The 19,365-nt window shown below is 58.6% G+C and overlaps 1 protein-coding gene across 15 annotated transcripts in view; it reads right to left on the reverse strand.

Annotated features, from left to right (window-relative positions):
• Positions 1-19,365, reverse strand: part of PCBP3 (poly(rC) binding protein 3) — a 274,553-nt gene that overhangs the window by 8,286 nt on the left and 246,902 nt on the right. For 6 of the 15 annotated variants that reach the window (XM_042954554.1, XM_042954549.1, XM_042954551.1 and 3 more), the window contains 5 exons: positions 18,419-18,547; positions 15,102-15,245; positions 11,522-11,563; positions 2,333-2,411; positions 1,545-1,604 (listed from right to left, as the gene is read on the reverse strand). In XM_042954554.1, coding sequence (XP_042810488.1) covers positions 1,545-1,604; positions 2,333-2,411; positions 11,522-11,563; positions 15,102-15,245; positions 18,419-18,547 — 454 coding nt within the window. The remainder of the gene's footprint in view (positions 1-1,544; positions 1,605-2,332; positions 2,412-11,521; positions 11,564-15,101; positions 15,246-18,418; positions 18,548-19,365) is intronic. The other 9 variants (XM_042954558.1, XM_042954557.1, XM_042954553.1 and 6 more) reach the window with 9 other exon arrangements.

A 19,365-nucleotide genomic window follows, 5' to 3' on the forward strand; every position in this document is an offset into this window, starting at 1 on the left:
GTCATTTAAGAGATTTCCTCAGTCCTGTCTGCATCCTTACAGGAACTCCTGAACAGCCTCATCTGGGACGGACGTAACGACAAGAGTCCCATCGGTTCACCTTGGTATATTTTGATCCGGGGGAGGAAAGTATTAGACTTCTCTTTAAGAAGGTACGGAAATTAAGCTGGTCATTTGGAGACACATCTGCTCTTGTGCCTCAGGACCCCGTGCCCCAGCAGGGATCCTCTCACGATATGCTGACATTCCACGTGCTTGGATGAGTCAAGCTTCGCCACGCGAGCCCGAGCTGGCTTTGGGAGCGGCAGTGACGTCGCCCCTTGTCACCACACATCCTACTCCACCGGCTGCCGTGGTGGGACACGTGTGTGTGCACGCTCTCCCTGTGGGTCCCATGGGGCCTCGGGTGGGAGGTCATCACAGGGACCCCTTAAAGAGGTCGTGTGCACATGTGCCCCGTGTCCTTGGGGCCCGGAGGCGGTGCTGGGGGAGCCGTGACAGGGGAGGTGGGTGGCCGGCGGGATGGGGGCCGTGGGTCCCGGGCGAGCCAGGCCCTTGGGTCCCGGCTGTCTCCGGAAGGCGGTCGCCGGGCAGCGGTACGAAATCCCATATAAACGGCAGAGGGCTCGCGGGCACACGTGCGTTACCACCTGAGTAGATGTGCAACTCAGTAAGGGTCGGTATCTACATCCTGTAAAAGTTTGTCTCTAATTCCCATTCGCTAAATTCTGCATGAACTGAGTTAAAGGCTGCACCGCGATGGAACCCACGTGGGGCGCTCTGATCATCAGAGCCGGCGTCTCGCCCGGAGATGCCCCCAGAGCCCCAGGCGCACAGCTAGGCTCTGGGGCCCAGAACACACGGACGGGGTGACAGCAGGCTCACGCCGGGAGCGCTGCCCTCCTGCATTCCCTTTCAGCTGGACACTTGCTCTTCTGCCCCGACCCTGAGCAGGACGGGGGAGCGGGTGGCGCCTCGCGGGGAGCCCGCTCCGCCAGCCGCAAGCTCTCAAGCGGCTTCGCTCCCCACCCGCCCCGGGTACTGGGACCCGCAGACCCGTGTCTGCCCTGCCACAGCCTAGGCGCAGCTTCACGCGGCCACAACGGGTGCAGACAGATCGGGCCCGGGGGCCTCTGCTCCCTGACGGCGTGCCGTGTCTCCTACAAAGCGCGTCCCCGGAAAGCACACGTCATGGTAAATCCTTTCCGGCGGGCCCCCACGCGCCGTGCCACCCAGAGAATATGTGGCAACACAGAGGGTGGCCCACCACGTGTGGGGCCTTCAGTGGCCATCAGAGACTCGGGACTGACCCACTTGCCGGACACGGAAGCTGTGAACTGCACGTGCAGGCCTGGCGCCGGCCGCTCGGGCTCTGTCCCCTGACGGCACTGGCCCCTCGCTGAGGCGCTCGCAGTCCCCGTGGCAGACGCGATCGGGCCTCCTCGCCCCTCCTCCCGCCAGGTCAGTGACCCGGAGCCCGAGCAGGGGCGGACGCACGGCCTTCTGGGCCTGCTCTCTCTCCGTTTAGTGTGCTTTTGTTTTACCTGACGACTGGCCCATCAGATTTTGAGCTTCTTCGGAGGAGTGTAAAGGCAGCTTTTCTCCTGGAGAGCAAAGAAGAAACAGATTTAATGTTTTGCCCTCAAGGAGATAAGCAAGGTCACTTCAACTAGGGAAGCTCAAAATCTGACTGGCGCATGCACGGCAGACCAGCGTGTCCGTGTGTTGTCACCCACTCGGCCACCGAGGCGATGCCCTGCCGTCATCCGGGAGGAACGCACGCCCAGCTGGCCAGACAGTGCGGGCTAAGGCCCACCCCCGCCCCTGTGCCAAGTAGGGTGCCGATGGCGACCGCGCCCTGGGCCGGGGGCTGGCTCATCTCGTTTTCCCCGGGGCAGGGCCGGGTGCCGTCCCGGGCAGGTGTCACTCCGGGATGTGCACCGGCCTCCTGCAGAAGGGCATCCGTCTGCTCGTCTGAGCTCTTGCTCCTGGAGAACAGACTTCAGGGCTGGCCAAGTGGGTGGTGCGTCCAGCAGGAGGGACCTCCAGGACGCCTGTGTGCAGTGGAGAGCAGGCACGGACCCGAGGGGGCAGACGTGACATCTCTTCCCAAGAAGGCCAGCCGTGAGGTGACTACCCTACCACAGGAGACACACGCAGACCTCCCCGCCCGGCCCTCTGCAACGTGCACACTGCTACGTGTCTACACTGCGCCCTTGGCATCCACAACTACAACTGTACCTGCTCTGCTCACCGCCCTGAATAAGACCGTTCAGAAAGAGAGTCCCCAGGTGAGAAGAGAGGAGGTCAGAAAGGGCAGCTGGGTACGTACCGGGGAAAGCGGGGTTGGTCTGTCCGAGGGGAGGAAAGGGGGTTTGCTGCATGGCCAGCTGGTGGAGCTTGGTCAACTGCTGGGGTAGGAGGGACACGAGAGCTAAGAAGATTATTGTCATCGAGCACAAGTCACACCAAATTAAAAAGGCAGTAACAGAACGTTGTACAAATAGATAGAGAGGGGCCATGCGGACACATGGCAGACGCAGAACTCAAGGACTTGGCCTGGGAAAACCAATGGGCCTCTGGGCGGCGCGCCCGATTCCTTTCCTCTCCTCGACTCCCTGGCAGCTCACACAGGCCTGGCGGGCGGCGACCCCCAGCCCACAGCCAAGCGCCAGACATCCAGCAGGATGTCCTCGGGCCTGCTCACGCTCAGGGCCTGCACCGCACACTCTGGGCAACGCGCTCAGCTCCCAGCCTCCCCTGGACAGCAGGCCCCACGCGAACGTGTACCGGCCCCGCTTCGGGCCGGCCCTGGACTCCGTTCTGGAGGCGAGGACGGGCCCTTCCCGGAGCCCCCGGAGGCCAGCAGGACGGGGCCCTCGGGGAGGAGCCGGCGTCCCCAGTGCCACACAAGTGTGTCGGGGAGGCAGCAATGGTGCCCGAGGCGCAAACACCCGAGACACTCAAGAGCCTTCACAGACGGGCCTCACGGTGATAGAGGAGCGGGTCGCCGGCAGCTAAGACAAACACCACGGGCCCCTTCCCACCGTGGGGAGGGTCACGGTGCCCCCGACGGCCCGCCCTGGAGAGCCCCTGCCCCGTCTGCCGTGCCCCGTGGCCGCAGTGGCGGGCACGGGGGCTCGCCGTGCACGGGGCCGTGCGGTCCAGGCTCTTCCGGCCCCCACAGGATGACGCACGGTGTGGACCCCAGCTACAGCTGGGGGCCCAGCCGTGACCGACCCGTGGCCTCCTGGTCGTCCCTTTCAGGTGGACCCCTCGCCGTGTGAGCCCCCGGGATGTGAGGCAGGCTCCTGCAGCGGAGGTGGCCACACCCGGCCCATCTTTCCCGGCCGGCTCCTGTGACCTTGCCATTAGAGTTTCTGTTCTCCTTCCCTTCCTGGAAAGGGGGAGTGCCTCGAAATGCAGCTTTCTGCCTGTCTTCTGGGGTGCTCCCTGACCTGTGGCACTCGGGGTGGGGCCGCCCAGGAAGCACTGGCCACACCTCACTCAGTGGGGCCGCTCTGGGTGCAGGTATCATGCCTACGGGTCCTGAGAAATAGGTCAGGGGATGTGGTGACCTGGGCTCAGATTCAGCTCCAAGAGTCCCTGACGAGGTGGTGCGGGTCAACGTTGTCCCTGGGACTGGGGGCTGACCCCGCCCCCGCTGCCCCGCCCCCCTGCCCAAGCCCTGACATCGCTGAGCCTGACGTGACATGAGCAGCTCTGCACCGAAGCCCCCCGAGGAAGGTGTTGGAAGAACACACCCCGGAAATACCATCACGGGACACCGCCGGAGTCACAAGGGACAAGAGGTGATGCGTGGCCTGCACCGGCTGTGCCTGAGGCACAGGCAGGATGACCCTGCGGGGAAGGTGCCTGCAGAACACCCTGCAAGTAGCCTAGAGAAGCCTCCTCTTTCAGGGACGCGTAAGAAAGACAGCAAGTACCTGCAGGCTGAGGAGGGGGTGACACCGTCCGTCCGTGGCTGAGGCGCCGCCCAGGGGCCGGACCGCAGATCGGTCCCATGAATCTGCCTCTAGCCGATGGGACCGGGAGCCGCGGGGCCGCGGAGCCTGTGCGCAGCGAGCTCGGGCCACCGAGGACACCCGGCAGGGGTGTGAACCCACCTCAAGGGGGAGTTGGAAACAGGGCTAAGGTTTCTCCACCAGGCAGTTAACTACGAGTTCCCAGGATGGAGGAGGGAACCACTTCCGGAGACGGCAAGCGGGAAGCTGGAGCACAGGCCGGGCACGTGGGGACACGGCGCACAGTGCGCTCTGACCACCGCTCGGATTTCGATGCGGACGCGGTGCTCACATAGGAGAGCGGCCTGCCGTGTGACCGGACCCCTGGGGGCTTCAGCCCTTGGCCCAGGGGCGGCCCTGGTGCGACGAGGTCTGCTGGCACCTGCTGGCCTTGGGGAGCCCTGGCCGGGCTGCTCTGTGCTCCGCCCACAGCAGGGCCCTCTCCTATCTGTCCCGAGCCCCCGAGAGCACACAGCTGTGTGCCGGTCAGGACGGCAGTGGAGAGCGGGGCCCTGGAGGCGGAACCGGCCTGGGTTAGCCCCAGCACCGCCCAGCTCTGTGGAGTGGGCTTGGCGGGTCCCGATGTGCAGGATGGGGGAAGCGCCGTCCCCAACGACCTGTGGCTTCCCTACCCGCCCGTCCACAGCTCCGTCACCCTGGCTGCTCCTCTGGTCTCTCCACGGCCCCCGGCAGGGAGGCAGACGGGGTGCACCAGGCGGGTGTGCTCCAGAGCCCGGCCGCCCGTGTTCTGGGCACAGCCCGGGCACGGCCAGGTGAATACTCCCTGAGGCCAGCCATGCCGATGCCAGAGAACGGCCGCCCCCAGGGGCTTCAGATGTCCCAGCCCTAATGTCTCTGGCTGCCACGCACGGGCTGCTTTTTATGGAGAAATGGCCACACCAACAGATGAGTCCCCTCCACCCACGCACATGAATGTAAAGTGATGTCCTGGGGAGCCTGGACGGGCACACGGCAGTGACTGGATAAACACTGGTACAGGGAGTGGGTGGGCAGAGAGGTGGACGGATGGCAGATGCCAGCTGGCCTCCCTCTGGTCTTGGCTCTGCCTTTAAGCAGTCAAGCACTTCATCTCCTCGGAATACAATTTCTACACTTTCTAAGGCAAGAGCAGGAAAAGGGCTAGGGGGATTCCTGCTTTTTGAAATATTTCTGCCATCAAAAAAGAATCACTTTCAATATTCACAAGGGCCTCCACAGGGCTGGGAGGGAAGAAGGGAGAAGGAAAGGGAGGGGGGGGGCCAGGGTGTCATGAAATGGACAGCTCTCTGTCCCTTGCCTTTTCCAATGGATACTGGTTGGAACAGAGAAACAAATACTAAATGCAGACAAAGGCTGAAATCCTAAGTATCCATGAGACCACAACTCAGTGAGTTATCTCGAGTCGAATGCACCATGCAGCTACCAGTCACTTCTCGGAACAGCCCGCCATGGGGGCCTAGGCGGTGGTCACGTCTCCTCCCGTGAAATGTGTGTGTCTTTTGCTCATTTTTCTACTGGGTTGATTTTTGCTGATTCACAAAAACTCCTTTTGTATTTCAGATACTAATCCTATTTCAGCTGTGTATGCTGAAAAGATCATTTCCCCCACTCTCCTTTGGTGTCTTTAGGGAAACAGAATTTTAAAATTTTAATGTAGTGAAACTCATTAATATTTTCTTCATGGTTTGCTTTATGTTTTGCTTAAGACCGCTTTTCCTGACCTGAAAAAGAAAGGGATTCTCCTATATTTTCTTCTAAAGGTGCTATTTTCCTCTCTTGTGTTGACGTTCTTGACACATCAGTAGTGTTTAAATTATTTTTCCCATGTGGATGACCCACTGTCCTGATATAGCCTGCTGGTCCAGTGTCTGTCCCTGTGCCCAAACCACTCTGTCTCCAGTCATTTGGCCTTACAGCAAATCTCCGTATCTTCCGGGACTGCTCTCCCTAGCATACAGTCTCTTCATTAAGATCTTGATGTTTCTTGGTCTTTGCTCTTGAACACAAATTTTAAAACAGCATCTTAAGTCCCTGTCAGGATTCTGATTGGAATTGTACTGCATTTGTACCTCGATTTGGGAAGAATTGACATTTTATTTTATTTAAAAAAATTTTTTTAAAAGTAGGCCTCATGCCCATCATGAAGCCGCAGTGAGGGTCTTGAACTCCCGACCCCGAGATCAAGACCTGAGCTGAGATCAAGAGTCAGACACTCAACTGACTGAGCCACCCAGGTGCCCCGAGAATTGACATTTAAAGATACTTCATGTTCCTACCCGTGAACTTGGTATGCTTCTCCATTTATTTTGGCCTTTTGGTCTTTAACTTTCAGTAAATACAAGGTTTTTCTTCAAAGGTCATCTTTTAATTATTGATTTCAACTTAATTGCTTTGTGGTAAGAGAATAGAGCCTACAGGATTCCAATTTTTTATAGATGGTGGGTTTTTTTTTTTTTTAATGGCATAATATGTGATCAAGTCTTATTAAGTTTCCATGACTTCCATGGCTGTTTAGGATTGTATAGAGTTCAATCTATGTCTCACCAGGCTCACCGACTGCACCATCAATACCTTCTTTATTCTTTATTGAAAGAGAGTTAGATGAAGGCTCTACCTATAATGTCTGTCAAATTCCCTTTATGGTTTGTTAATTTTTTCTTTACATGTATTTGAAGATATGTTTAAGGTGTGTACAAAATTATGAATTTATATCTTCTGGTGAACATGTAAGTGACTAAATATCAACTAAAGTTGACTTCTTTATCAACGTCTAAGTGACTAAATATAGCATTTGCCTTGACTCCCGCCCTCCCCCCCGCCCCTGATATTAATGTTGACATATAAGGTTTCTTTCAGTCAGTACTTCCCCAGAATAGCTTTTTCTCTTCTTTCAATATTTCTGGGTCCTTATTCTTTAGGTGTGTCTCCAGGGGAAGAAAACGCTATGTTTTTGTGTTTTTTTTCCTGTTTTGTTAGTTTGTCTATTTGTTTTTTGTTCTGTTTTGCTTTTTAAGTCCGAGAACCTTATTTTTTAACGGGAACACTTTTACTTTGATCACAATTACACGTACATATAGATTAATTTCTGCCATTTTATTTTGCACTTGTAATTGCCCTGATCTTCTCAGGCTTCTTTCCTGTTTTTCATCCTTTTCTCCTTTTGTACTGGTTAATTTCTGCCATGCATTCTCCCTCTATACCTTTACAGAAGTTACAGAATTAAACTCTTTTCTGTCAGTGGTCACTTTCACATTTTAATACATACATTTAAAATCTAAACTCTTTGCCTCTTCTGGGATGACACGGTAAGCTACAGAAAGTTCTCATTCCCCCAGGGTCCATCTGAATCGTAGGTCTGTTTTTGTTTACTTGTTCTATTAATCCCACAAATTAGACAACTTTGATGTTGACTTTACAGACAATTTTTGCTTTCCTTTGCCCAAACGTATACATTTTTGTGTAGTCAAAATCATCGGTATTTCATTGGCCCGTGCTTATGTTAATGAAACAAGCCCGTTTCCTACATCTCTGGCCTCGCCTCCACAATCGCTGTCCTTCTCCCGAAGGCATCTGTCACAAGCCTGTTGGTCACAGCTATTTGTCCGAAAATGCTTGGATTTAGGTCCTTGGAAGATCCTCTTAAGATAGAAACTTGGGTTGACAATTACTTTTTCTTATCACACCACCACCTTCTGGCCTCCAGAGTTGCTGACGAGACGTCCCCTCCTTCCTCTCTCGCTGTCTTGACATTCCTGTTCTGACTACTTTGGAGATTTACTTTTGGTCTTGATGTCATGCAATTTTACTCTGACAGATCCGAGATGGAATTCTTTTTATTTACATTGTTTGGGATTTGTTGGGATTCCTGAACGTGAGGACTGGTTTCTTTTGTTGATTCTGACAAATCCTCAGTGCTCATCTCATAGAATCGTCATCACCCTGTGTGATGGAAATGCAGATTCGGCCTCTGAGGGGGCAGGGAGGCAGAGAAGATCTCCGGCAAGCCGGCCTAGGGGCAGGGATAGGAGGTGCCCTGGCAGCGGGTGGGGCGCGGGCACCTCCCCACCAGCCTGAGCCGCAGGGTCCTGGGAGGAGCAGGGCGGACGTGAGGCCCAGAAGCCGGCTGGCGTCGGAGTGCTGGCCAGTCTCCACTGTGCCCAGTACGAGGTGCCACCGCACGGCGATCATCGGGGGAGTCCCCGCACCCACAACAAATTGTGAGTGGACAGCAGGACCTGACGTGCACCCTCCCGCTGATGCCTCTTCCCTCTGTTATGACTCTGTGTCACTGTCTCCTAAAGAACACGCTTCCTGTGACCCCCGGTTACTGGGCGCCGCTGCTGGAAGCCATGGCTCTTTATTCTGGCGACGAGCTTTCCAAACGACCACTTCCTCGTGCTTGAGACTGGGTGGCCGTCCTGAGAGCCGCCCTGCAGTCGGAGCCAGGTGCGGGCGAGCAGGCAGAGGTGGCGAACCCTTTGTTGTCACTTGGAACGCCTGGCTTGCTTTCTGCTTGCTTTTGGCCCCTTGAAAGAGGGGCATGTCGCATGAGGGAGTCACTCGGAAAGTCTGAAGACCAGCAGAGAGGAGTCACATGCAGGGGTTGGCCTGCCGCTGGCTGATCACACCGCGGAAGTGAAGAGACACAGGTTACTGGGTGGGCGGGAGGACTGGGTGGCTCCCACGTCTGAGTCCCTGCTGCCCCCCACCCCCCACGTCTGAAGCCGCGTGGCCCCGCGGAGGCTCTGTGCAGGTGAGGGGAGCCGCCCCCAGAGCTCTGGAGGTGAGGCTGGGGCCGGGGACATCCTCCCATACCCGGTGCCCCGGTGCCTCTCCTGGGCGAGTCCGGGGGGATTCGGGCAAAACAAGCGAGTGGCAGGTGCCACCGCAAAACTGGCAAGGTGGGTCCTGGCGATTCTCCAGGGAGGGCGAAGCAGGGCATGTAAGAAGGACGTACAGTTTAGTTCTAGATGGAGAAACACTCAGCTCTAAGAAACAGGTTTCCTTACAGTCTGGGCCTGATTCAGATAAGTTACCAGGCTGTTAAAAGGTGTGTGTGTCAGCCACCGTGGCTCAAACATTCAACCTGTGCACTCAGTTATATTTTAAAATAAAGTAGTATTTCCCATCGCTATTGTATTTGGGTTCTAAGAAACGAGGCCTTTAAAATCCCTACTGAATACTAAGCTTAGCTAAAAGTTCCCTTTCCTGGCCACCATCACCCGTGTCACCAGGCGGTTGGTTTATTTTTGTTTCGGATGGAGCATCAACACGATCGTCTGGCGTTCAGTGTCACCGGCGCGCAAAGCGCACTTCCCAGAGCTCTCGCTACAGAGTCCTGGCAGCCGTGCGTCCCCCACCCTGTCCGGTCTACACAGGGGAGGGTCCCGCACAGAGCGCCAGCTCATGAGACGTACCAAAGGCAATGAAGCAATTATGCAACCCTGAGTTATAAGTCAGCTTAAACAATCTGACAAAAATGCCTGCGAGACTACCCGCTTTCAAGAGATAGTGAGAAAATCACATGGAGGGACATAACGACGAGTTGATACAAAAATCAATCAGCCAAACGGAAGTTCCTCAGCCTGAGACAGGTGTGCGCCCACGAACGTGGGAACCTGAGGCCAGAAACTCTTCTCTGTGAGCTCAGAGGCCATGCCTAGGGCTGCAGGAAATCTCAGGCCTCAGAGCTGTTCTCTGGGGTCAACCGCCCTTCGTGAGGGGCTAGACCACTGTGTTTCCTGAGCTCCTGAGTTTGAGAAAAGCCCACGAGCCGGGTTTTCCAGTCCGCTTTTGCACACGCACCCGCACTTCTAGAGGAGCAAGACCAGCGGCCCCCCGTTAAATGAAGATCGTGCCACCCTAGGAATTAGGCCTGTGACCCACTTGGCCTCTGTTCTGATTTGCCACCACCCCACTCGGGGCCCTCTGAGAGGAGCGGTGGAGCCCACCCCCTCGTGTGCCTACGCTCCGTGCGCACTCCTGCGCTGGGGACGGGCCGCCCCTTCTCCCAGGCTCTAACATCTGCACCCCCCGTCACAGTCGGCGGTCGGCTGAGACGATGAGGGACAGGGCGTCACCCGCCTGGAACCAGAAAGGCCTCTGAGCCACGGGGCCTGCCCCTGCCTGCCGCGGGGGCTCCTACGGACCGACCTCCAGCGCTCTGTCATTTTCGTGGGCACTGCTGGCAACCTCCTTGAGGTAAAAGACGTTTAACTTTTAAAGCTGCCGATGGTTCTTTTGAGAAGGCTGAGTAGGTTCGCACCTTCACCACCTCCCCACTCCTGGGATCTCTAAGCAACTCACAGGAGAATGAAGAGCATCCCCGATAACACGGAACGGGGTGTGGAGGTCACTAGCAGAGGCCAGCCTTTGACACGTATCCTCAAAGGGGAGATGGAGGTGGCCATGGCCCTGAGGGGTCTGTGGGCTCCAGAGGGCAGGCGGGGCACGGGAGTGATCTGCCTGCACATCTCACTGACCACGTCCTGCGCGCCCAGCTGGACCGTGTAGGGGTTGGCAGAAGACTCGAGCACCCATCAACCCGGCAGCGCCTCCCACGTGAGTCCCGGGTCCCAGAGAACATGCAGGAAAACGCTTTCTTGGAGAGGCCGCGAAGCTCGGCAGGTCTCGAAATGGTTTAGAGAAGAAAACGGCTTCTCGAAACCAGCTCCAGGTTGGCTGCCGCTGCAGAAAGCAGCACGGAGGCCGATCGCACCTCCACCTTCTTCCCCTGGCCCGGTCCCTCCCGCCTTCCTGCCCCAACCCTCCCTTCCGGATCAACTAGTGAGGACCTCCTTGCCCGAGCGTCCGGGTCCCTGTGGAGAGACGACCTTGGGTCACAGCTGCTGCCCTGTTCCTGCTGCACACTGGCCCCTCAGCCCCTGGGCCACTGACAGTGCATCTTTGGATGTCCCCGTTCTCCACTCGGATACCACACTCAGACTGGAACACACGCAGGGACGTCTGAGCAGGCCCCGATGGCGGAGCAAGGGGCTTCAGCCCTAGAAAGAACACCAAGGCCACGTCTGTTGGCTTTTGTACTCAGGGTGTAGGGGCTACTGTTTCAACTCGGGCCCCACAGGGGACAGTGTGGCTTTACCGGACGTTCAAACATCCTTCCCAGCATCTCTTGGAGCACCTGTCTGATAGCACGTCACCTAACTTCTCAGGTGGCTGCAGGGCACCCGATGGGGCAGGTGCCACGGCAGAGCACCCTTGCGGCCACCGCCTAAGGCCCCGTGTGCAGAGGAAAGCCCCAGAGCGCAGCAACAATCAGAACAATTTGACATCAGGCCAAGTCCTCCACACAAGTAGAATTAGTGCTAAGAGGTTAAAGGTTATTCAAGGTCATATGGATACGACAGAGGTCGGGAACATTGAGAGAACGGTATTAATATTATTGCGTAATATTAATATTAGTAGCAAGTACAGCAGCATGCAGGTGGGCAACGGTAATGAGAAGAGAAGGCCAGGGAGGCAGAGTGGAGACTCACATCTGGGTGGGGGATGGCGTACTGTCCCTGGATCGTGTAGGCCTAGAAAGAGAGAGACACGGTCAGCTCGTGAAGCGGCGGCCGCGCTTGTGCCCGCCGGCGGCCCTCCCCGGGGGACACGGGCTTTCTCAGGGGTGGGGCTTTGTGGGAACGGGCCCGAGGCCCTCTGGAGAGAGCGTGCCCTCACAGAGCGCATCCCCCCTTCCGCCGGCAGCTTAGGACAAAAGGCGAGTCCTTCAGGGCGCCGGGAGGTGCAGACTGGGGGTGTCGCGGGGCCAAGCCTCACCGGCGCTACAGCGGGACACGTGGGCCAGGCGAGCCGCGCCCCACCTCCTGGAGAGCCGCAGGAGTGCAGACTGGCCGGGCCGGCAGGGAGGGCGGGAAGGGGCGCAGCTGGGAAGGCTCCCCACTCCCCCGGAGGGGGTTCTTAATAGAAACCCCCCCGCAAGTGATCTGACCGTTACAGATTCATTATTAGCCTTTGGCAATTTTTATCAGCTTTCAGAGTGAACACTTTTGCAAAGTACTTGTCCCAAGAAAACCAAACCAAAGGACCTTTAAAAGGTGACTCAAAACCAATTTTGCAAAAGCAGATTAAGTAAGAAACGTGCCCGAATCAGTCACAAGATGGATGGTCTTGACCTGCAGCCTCAGCGGGCCGAACAGTTGTTCTCCGGGGCCAGCGTGGTCCCTGAGGCTTCACCTTCAAGACGGTGACTCAGAGTGGCCACAGCGGGTGTGGGCCTGGCGCCTCTCCCCCCTGCCCGCCCCCACCCACCCCAATAGTCCACCGGCTGAGACGCTCCCAGAAACTCACGGCCAAAAACAAACGATCCACAAGGTGTCAAGGGAGAGCAAAGACCAAAGACTCGCTGTCAGGCCTCATGTGCTGTCATGTGGGACGTGCCACACCAGCTCTGGGCAGCCACGTTCGAGGCCCCGGGCATGGGTGGCACAGGTGGGGAGGGACGTGCCTTCCGGCACCTGGCCACGTGGGGTCCCCGTGCCACATCCCAAGCGGGCACGCGATGCCCACCTGTGTCTGCACACGTGCACCGAGAGGGAGAACACAGGCCAGTCCGAGCGTCCCTTCTGTGGACTTTGCACCGAGGGTGGCGTCTGACGGTTTTCCTCATAAACAACCCAAGCGGGGAGGTAAAGGCCACCAGGCACTGGGCGGGGCCCACTGGAGGCGGGGGCCATCCAGGCGTCCCACGGGGAAGTAAAGGAATCTTATCAGACGCTGCAAGTGTCCGAGGGGAAGGCAGTGGGGCCGCCCTTTCCCCTCTGGACTTCTGTGCACAAGCTCCGTGGCTTGTCTTTAGGTTTCATGGAGGTGCCAGCAGGCACACGCTCCAGTGCGTCACCACGCGTCACAGGCCTGGGACGCACACCGTCCCACGGCCACGGTCGCCCCAGTGGAACTGCACACACCTCCGGACAGGGCAGTTCTTTATCCCACACGTTTTTACTCACTTAGGTGGTCGCACTCTTGGTTTTATTTGAACTGTGGGAGCAGTTTACCATGGATAGAGGGAAGGTACAGCTGGGAAGACAGACAAAGGTTCTCCGGAGGAAACCTTCATCATCTGCGACCTGCTTGAAACACTGGGCTGGCTGGGTTGGGGCGCCTGGTGGCTCAGTCAGTTAAGTGTCTGACTTCGGCTCAGGTCGTGATCTCACAGTTTGTGAGCTTGAGCCCTGCATTGGGGTCCCTGCTGTCAGCACGGAGCCGAAGTCAGATCCTCTGTCTCCCTCTCCCTCTCCCTCTGGCCCTCCCCCGCTTGCTCTCTCTCAAAAATACAGAAACTTTAAAAACATTTTTTGAAATGCAGGCTGGTGCTCCCTGGTGGGGTACCTGCTGGCCCTCGGGTACCAGTGCTCGGTGAGAGCCAGTGCAGGTGGGAGATCCACAGTGAGGGGTGTCTCCAGAGAGGAGTCAGGCCTAGGTCCTGCGGCAGGTGGGGTCTGGGTTCTGAAGGGCCCCCTTGCTGCTAAATCTCATTCACACCCCATTTCTGTTTGTGCTGTGGCTCATCGGTCTCCACACAACCACGAAGAGCCACTGGCCAGACCTGTCTCAGGGGGCACAGGTGCCTGTAGCCTGGGACAGCCTCGGGACAAGCGCCCACGATGCTGGTAACCTCGCTGCCCTGAGAGATGACCGGGACGGCCTTCCTTGGCTGGGGCTACGCTGGCCTTGGCCCACACGGCTTCCCCGGCTCTCGTGGGTGTTACTGTGCTTCCCTTTTGAAGACAGACCGCGCTTTACCACATGGTGGCATCATGGGTCTGTTCACATGTCAGGGTCAAGGCCACACATGTATCTAACCTGCTAGCTTACTAGGACTTCAGGGGAAAGGACATCGTGTTCTGAACAAGGCCCCCTGTGTCTGTGTGCCCCCGTGACTACCTCTGGCCTTGCTTTCTGACCTGTAAAATGGGGGCGTGCCCAGGTCCCGGGGCTGCAGTGGGAGGGTGCAGGGACGTGAAGGATCCAGACAAAGGGCAGGGCCACTGGGTGACTTGAGGGCTGTGGTAACTGGGAGACGGGCCCGCAGTGGCTGCGTGCAGAAGCCAGGCACAGTGGACAGTGGCCTTCCCTGAACCACACAGCCCTGTGGGAGCCACTGGGTCCCTCCCGGTGGGAAGCAGCCCACATGCTGCTCTTGGAAACACCTAACGTGGGAGTCAATCTGGAGGATCTGATAAGATTCCTTTAAAATGTGGAGAAAATTTTCATTTGCCCCTTTGTTAACGATAAAGTCATGGCCATTCTCCCCTGACCTGGGTTGCCTCTGGGAATGCTCAGTCTTCACTCTCCCTTGAACAAAGACACACGTCACCGCCAACTGGACGCAGAGCTCCTCCAGGCACCCTGGCCGGGCACCTCCCAAGGTCCTCTACCTATTGTTGTGACCCCGAGGTGGGTGGCACAGGTGCCCGGTGGCGGGAGGCGGGCACAGCCCCTCTCCTCAGCTCTCTCTGGGCCCTGCTGATGAGCTGCTGGCCTCAGATGCTAATCTCTGCAGCTGCTGGCCTCCCGGGCCCCTTGCCGAAGGGGGAGGAAGGAGGTCGGCGGCTCCTGCCCCAGCAACAGGTGTGCAGAGCAGGTGTCCCGGCCTGGCCGGTGCGGGGCAGGGCGGAGTGCGAGGGCCATCGCTGTGACCCGGAAGTCACCTTTCCCTTCCCCTGCGTGCTCCTAGAGACTCCTCTGTGGGGAGTTGGGGATGTGCATTTTGGGGGAGACGGGACCCTGTTCCCACAGCTCCAGTTGTCTCAACCTCGAGCCACAGGGTCACTGTAACGCTTCTGGCCCTTCTGCCAAGCCCCTTAGACACTCGACGAAGTAGATTTGGGCCAATGTTGCCTAGGCAGGACCAGGGTCCTTCTGTGCCGGGCCAGGGAGAAGACGCTTCCGGGGTCCAGGCTCTGCGGGACGTCTGCCTTGGCCTTTTCTGTCTGCCCCACACTGCCCAGCTCGCCCCGTGCCCGGCGGCAGGCCGGGAGAGCTCTGCGCCCAGCGTGGGTGGGGTGGGAGACGTGCACGTGAGAAGGGAGAAAACCTGAGTGCACTAACGGGCAGCGGCGGGGGCTGCAGTAAAAGGCTGAGGTTGGCAGTGGAGGCCGCGAGCGGGTCGGCTCTTACCTGACCACCTGCAAAAATGACAGGGGTGGAGGCGGGCTTTGGGCGGTAGGGAATGGTGGCACCTTTCGGTGGGGACTAGGAAAAGGGACAGGAGAGGGAGAGAGAGCATTAGAGCAGCTTCGCGTCAGGATCTGATCGCGGGGAGGCCTCCTTCCCGAGCCCACCCCGCTGCACCGCCCACCCTCCCCGGCAGTGCCAGAGGGTAGGGGATACCCCGCGGCGGGAGGGCTGCCTGATGGGGACCCTCCGGAGGGCCCCCTCTTCCACATAACTACTGCCCTAAATACACCCCAGCACGGGCGCCATCCGCCCGCAGGGTGTGGTGGGCTCCACGGCGGTGTGGGATGCTACTCCCTGAGAAGTAAGAATGGAAACCAAGCCCCAGTCTGCACTGGGGGCCCCCACAGCCTGCACAGATGGCCAGGTGGCTGCCTGCGGGCCACTTGTGTCAGCCTGGGTGCTGTCCTCTGGGAAAATCTGTCCCTCTCTCTCATGCTCAGGATGAAGCTGGCCTTTCTGGGCAGCTCCACCATGGGGGGGGTCCTGCTCAGAGCCCCAAAGGCTTTGCTTGGCCAGGGTCATGATGCTCAGTAGGCATCCATCACGGGACAGTCAGAAACATCCAATTTCACTATTAACAAAAGGGAGCAACTTTAAAAAAAAAAAACCTAGAGTTCAAATGAAATATGTTACAGTCTTGATGAGCTTTGCTAGAATTTCCTTTGATTATTCTGTGTCCAAAAGTACAGGCTTTTTACCTTGGGGTGGATGACATTCTTAAGTACCGGAAGTCTGCCAGATTCTGATAAATTCAGCCCAACTCCTTGGTCAGAGGCAACCAAGGTCCACCCTTGTCTGGCCAGGTGGCCGTCTTCCCTGGGAGCAGAGGCCACAGGGCCCAGCTCAGGTCAGCAACACCGCTTGCCAGAGGCAGAGGGTGGGGGCCAGGGCAGTGTCCCTGCTGGGAGTTCTCGAGACCAGGGCCCACTCAGGCCCAGCCCACACCCTGGGCTACCGGGTGTGACCTCACAGTGCCCCGACCTGAGACACAAAGTCATGTGGGCACAGGCTTAGTAGAGGGGATGACAGCTTCAACTCTGTAGTCCAAGCCATGCTGTGTGACCGTGGGCACACTGTGTGACCTTGAGCACAAGGTTTGACCTTGACATGATGCTCTGTACCCTTGGCCACTCTGTATGACCTTGGGAAATCTGTATGGCCTTGGCCGAGCTGTGTGACCTTGGGAACACTGCAGCCTCGCTGTAAATAAAGCAGGAAGGGCTGCTGTGGGGCCTGCGAACTGACTCATGTCTGGGGTGATGATGGGCTCCTGGGGTCGTCCAGTCTTCAGTGTTTCTGCAGGTATGACCGAACGCCTCCAGAAACGTCTCTGTGCAGCTGGGATTCACTGCAGCCTCAGGTAAGACTCGCTTCATCGCGGCAGAACCGTGATTAAATGGAGCTCGAGGGAGTGGCGTTCTCACGGTGCCAGCAGAGACCTCTGTCTGGCCGCGCCCTGTCCCTGAGCTGGGCACCCCACCGACGGCAGCGCCCACCATCCCAACACTGTGAGTTTGTGGTTCCCGTGCATGCCGATGTCCTCGGATAGGACAGAGGGCTTCTGAGCACAGCCTCGGGGCTCCCCCGGGGTGCGGCAGGCACTGACGGGTGGGCTTTGCGGCGACCCCTGTGCTTTCCACGGGGCCCCGCTGACTCACCCGCACCAGAGGGCAGGCCTCTCAGTGGCCACTTGAAGGGTGCGGGGCCCTCCGAGCAGAGTCTGAAAGTCCGCTAACCTTTGCTCTGTTCATCCAGCTCATTTTCACTTAAAAATGGGCCCAACTTCCCTAAGCACGGCGGTTCCCCCGACCCCTGAGAGTTCCGGGCCAGTAAGGGCGAGGCCCCACCTCAGCCCGTTTGTGGGTCACGTTTGCCACGTGCGCTTCCCGGTCGAGTCTCACGTCGGCCTCCCCGCCCGCGGGAAGACCGGGCGGTTCTAACCACAGCCCTGGGGTGCCAGCACCCGCAGCCAACGGGGTCTAGCCTGCTTCTGTGGGGCCGCACCTGACCGCGAACACGGTGTGGGCCATGCCACCTGGGAGGAGTCCTGGGGAGGCCGAGAGTTTTAGTCCAACCCTTGTTATTGAACGTGGGAGGCCATGTCCCTCCCGGAGCCGTTTGTGTGGCTCAGCACTCTGACTCAGCACTCTGACGGACTCAGCACTCTGACGGGCCACCGCAGCTCAAGACGCGCGTGCTTCCTCGCCGCCTTGGGCATCCGCCGGTGCAGGCAGCACCCGGCCCGCTCCGTCTGTCCACACGGCGCCTCCCGGGTCCCAGCAGCAGGGGATGGAAGGGAACCCAGAACGGCACTGACTGTCACCATGGCCAGTGGCTGGGGACCATCAGGACACCAATATTTAGAAAAATATTTTCGACTTCACAAAATATTGTACTTCAGGAAAATAGAAACTATGCAAATTTTTTAGAGACTTGGGGGTGGATCTGAACTCCGAGCCGAGGACAAGAGGGGCGAGGGCACAGAGGCTGGGAGTCCACTGCTGTGGGCGCCTGGTGTTCGCCCTCCCTCATGGCCCTCGAGCCCACAACGCCTGTCGGGGACTGTCGCGTGACGCAGAGACACTTCACTTTAGCTTCGAGACCAGCAACTGCTGGCGGCCTCAGTGAGCCCTGCTGCATTTGGGGCAGAGGCTGACATTGAAATCTCAGGGGTTTCTCCCCCAAATTTCGGGAGGATTTTGTCTCGCTCAGCTGTCTTCTTTGCTTCTCCTTTGGTTTTAACCATTTTGTGTACTTCCTGTCTGTCTCTTACAACCGGGCGTTTCAGCGTGCTTTTCCTCCTCTGTGCCTTGGTGGGACCCTGACGCCTGCGGGTGTGGTGAGCACGGGCCTCCCCCTCGTCCGTGGGCCGTGCTTACGGCCGCCCCTGTACTGGATGCCCCTCACGCCACAGACCGACGACCGGTGATGCGAGCGTCTCCTCACACGTCCCTTTCCCCGGCTCCCCAGCCACGAGGAGGGACATGCCAAAGGGGGCGGGCGGCGGGCGGCCGGCAGCTGTCCCTCCCCCGGCGCCCGCACCCCCGGCACGGCTCTCGCTCCGGTCACGCTCCCGACCCCCGGCCCCCGTACGGCCCCAGCCACGTGCCGCAGCCGACACGAAGAAGCCACAGCCGTTGTGGCTCGCGGGGCAGGCTGGCGGTGGTCCCTGGATGCCCGGACTGTACCTCCAGCATGACCACACAGATCTGCTTGACGCACTGGATGATGGCGTCGGGGGTCCCCGAGATGGTCACTGCCCGCTCCGTGGAGTTGGGCAGCATGTCCCCGGCCACCTGGACCTGGGCACCTGTGGACTGCAGAAATGAGACATTGGAGGGGACACAGCCTGAGCCAGGGCAGGGCTCCTGGGAGCTCGAGAGGGCGTGCTGAGGGTGCGGTGCACGGACGCCCCCCCCCCCCAACGGTGCCCCTTCACGCCCGCCTGGCACCCCAGCCCTCTGCCCGTTCCCTGGGGGCCCATGGGGCGGGGCCGGTCGCCTTCAGCCCACCACTGCCCAGCGTGGCCTGGCACGGGGACAGCGACGCTGGACAAGAGGCATTTTAACCTGCAAGTGGCATTTGTAGAGACGGAGACAGAAATGGAGTCCCTTTTTTCAAATACATGGAATTTTATCTCCCCTGTGGAGTTTCAGGTCACAGAGAGTGACGGACACTAGGAAAGCCTAAACTCTTTAGCTGTCTCTCCTTGACAGAATCACGACAGGGTGGCCACCCTCCTTAAGGGAGACGGAAGGAGTTAGGCTTTCTCTGAACGCGGCAACATGTGAGCATAAAGTCCACCCCTCGCACCAGCTCCCTCCCTGCTGGGACAGCTCAGGCCGGCCGGTCCCTGGACGCACCTGCCTGGGGGCAGAGACCACGGCCTCTGTGGCCTAGAGCCGCATGACCGGGTGGCAGGAGGGCCCTGCCTGTCCCCGGTTGGGGTGCACAGCCCCCCTCACAGGCGCCCAGCGCCTCTGCACGACACCTCTGTGCACGTTCTAGGGGGTCCCACGTCCCACCCTCTGCTCTCTGCATGGCCCTCCCCTACCGTAAGCTCCATGCTGGCAGGGTTCGCAGTGCTGGGCCTCCAGGGGAAGGGGGGCGGGCTCTACCCTCCCAGCAGCGGGCA

This window comes from Panthera leo, chromosome C2 (assembly GCF_018350215.1).
Source record: "Panthera leo isolate Ple1 chromosome C2, P.leo_Ple1_pat1.1, whole genome shotgun sequence".
In the NCBI taxonomy this organism is placed as follows: Eukaryota; Metazoa; Chordata; class Mammalia; order Carnivora; family Felidae; genus Panthera; species Panthera leo.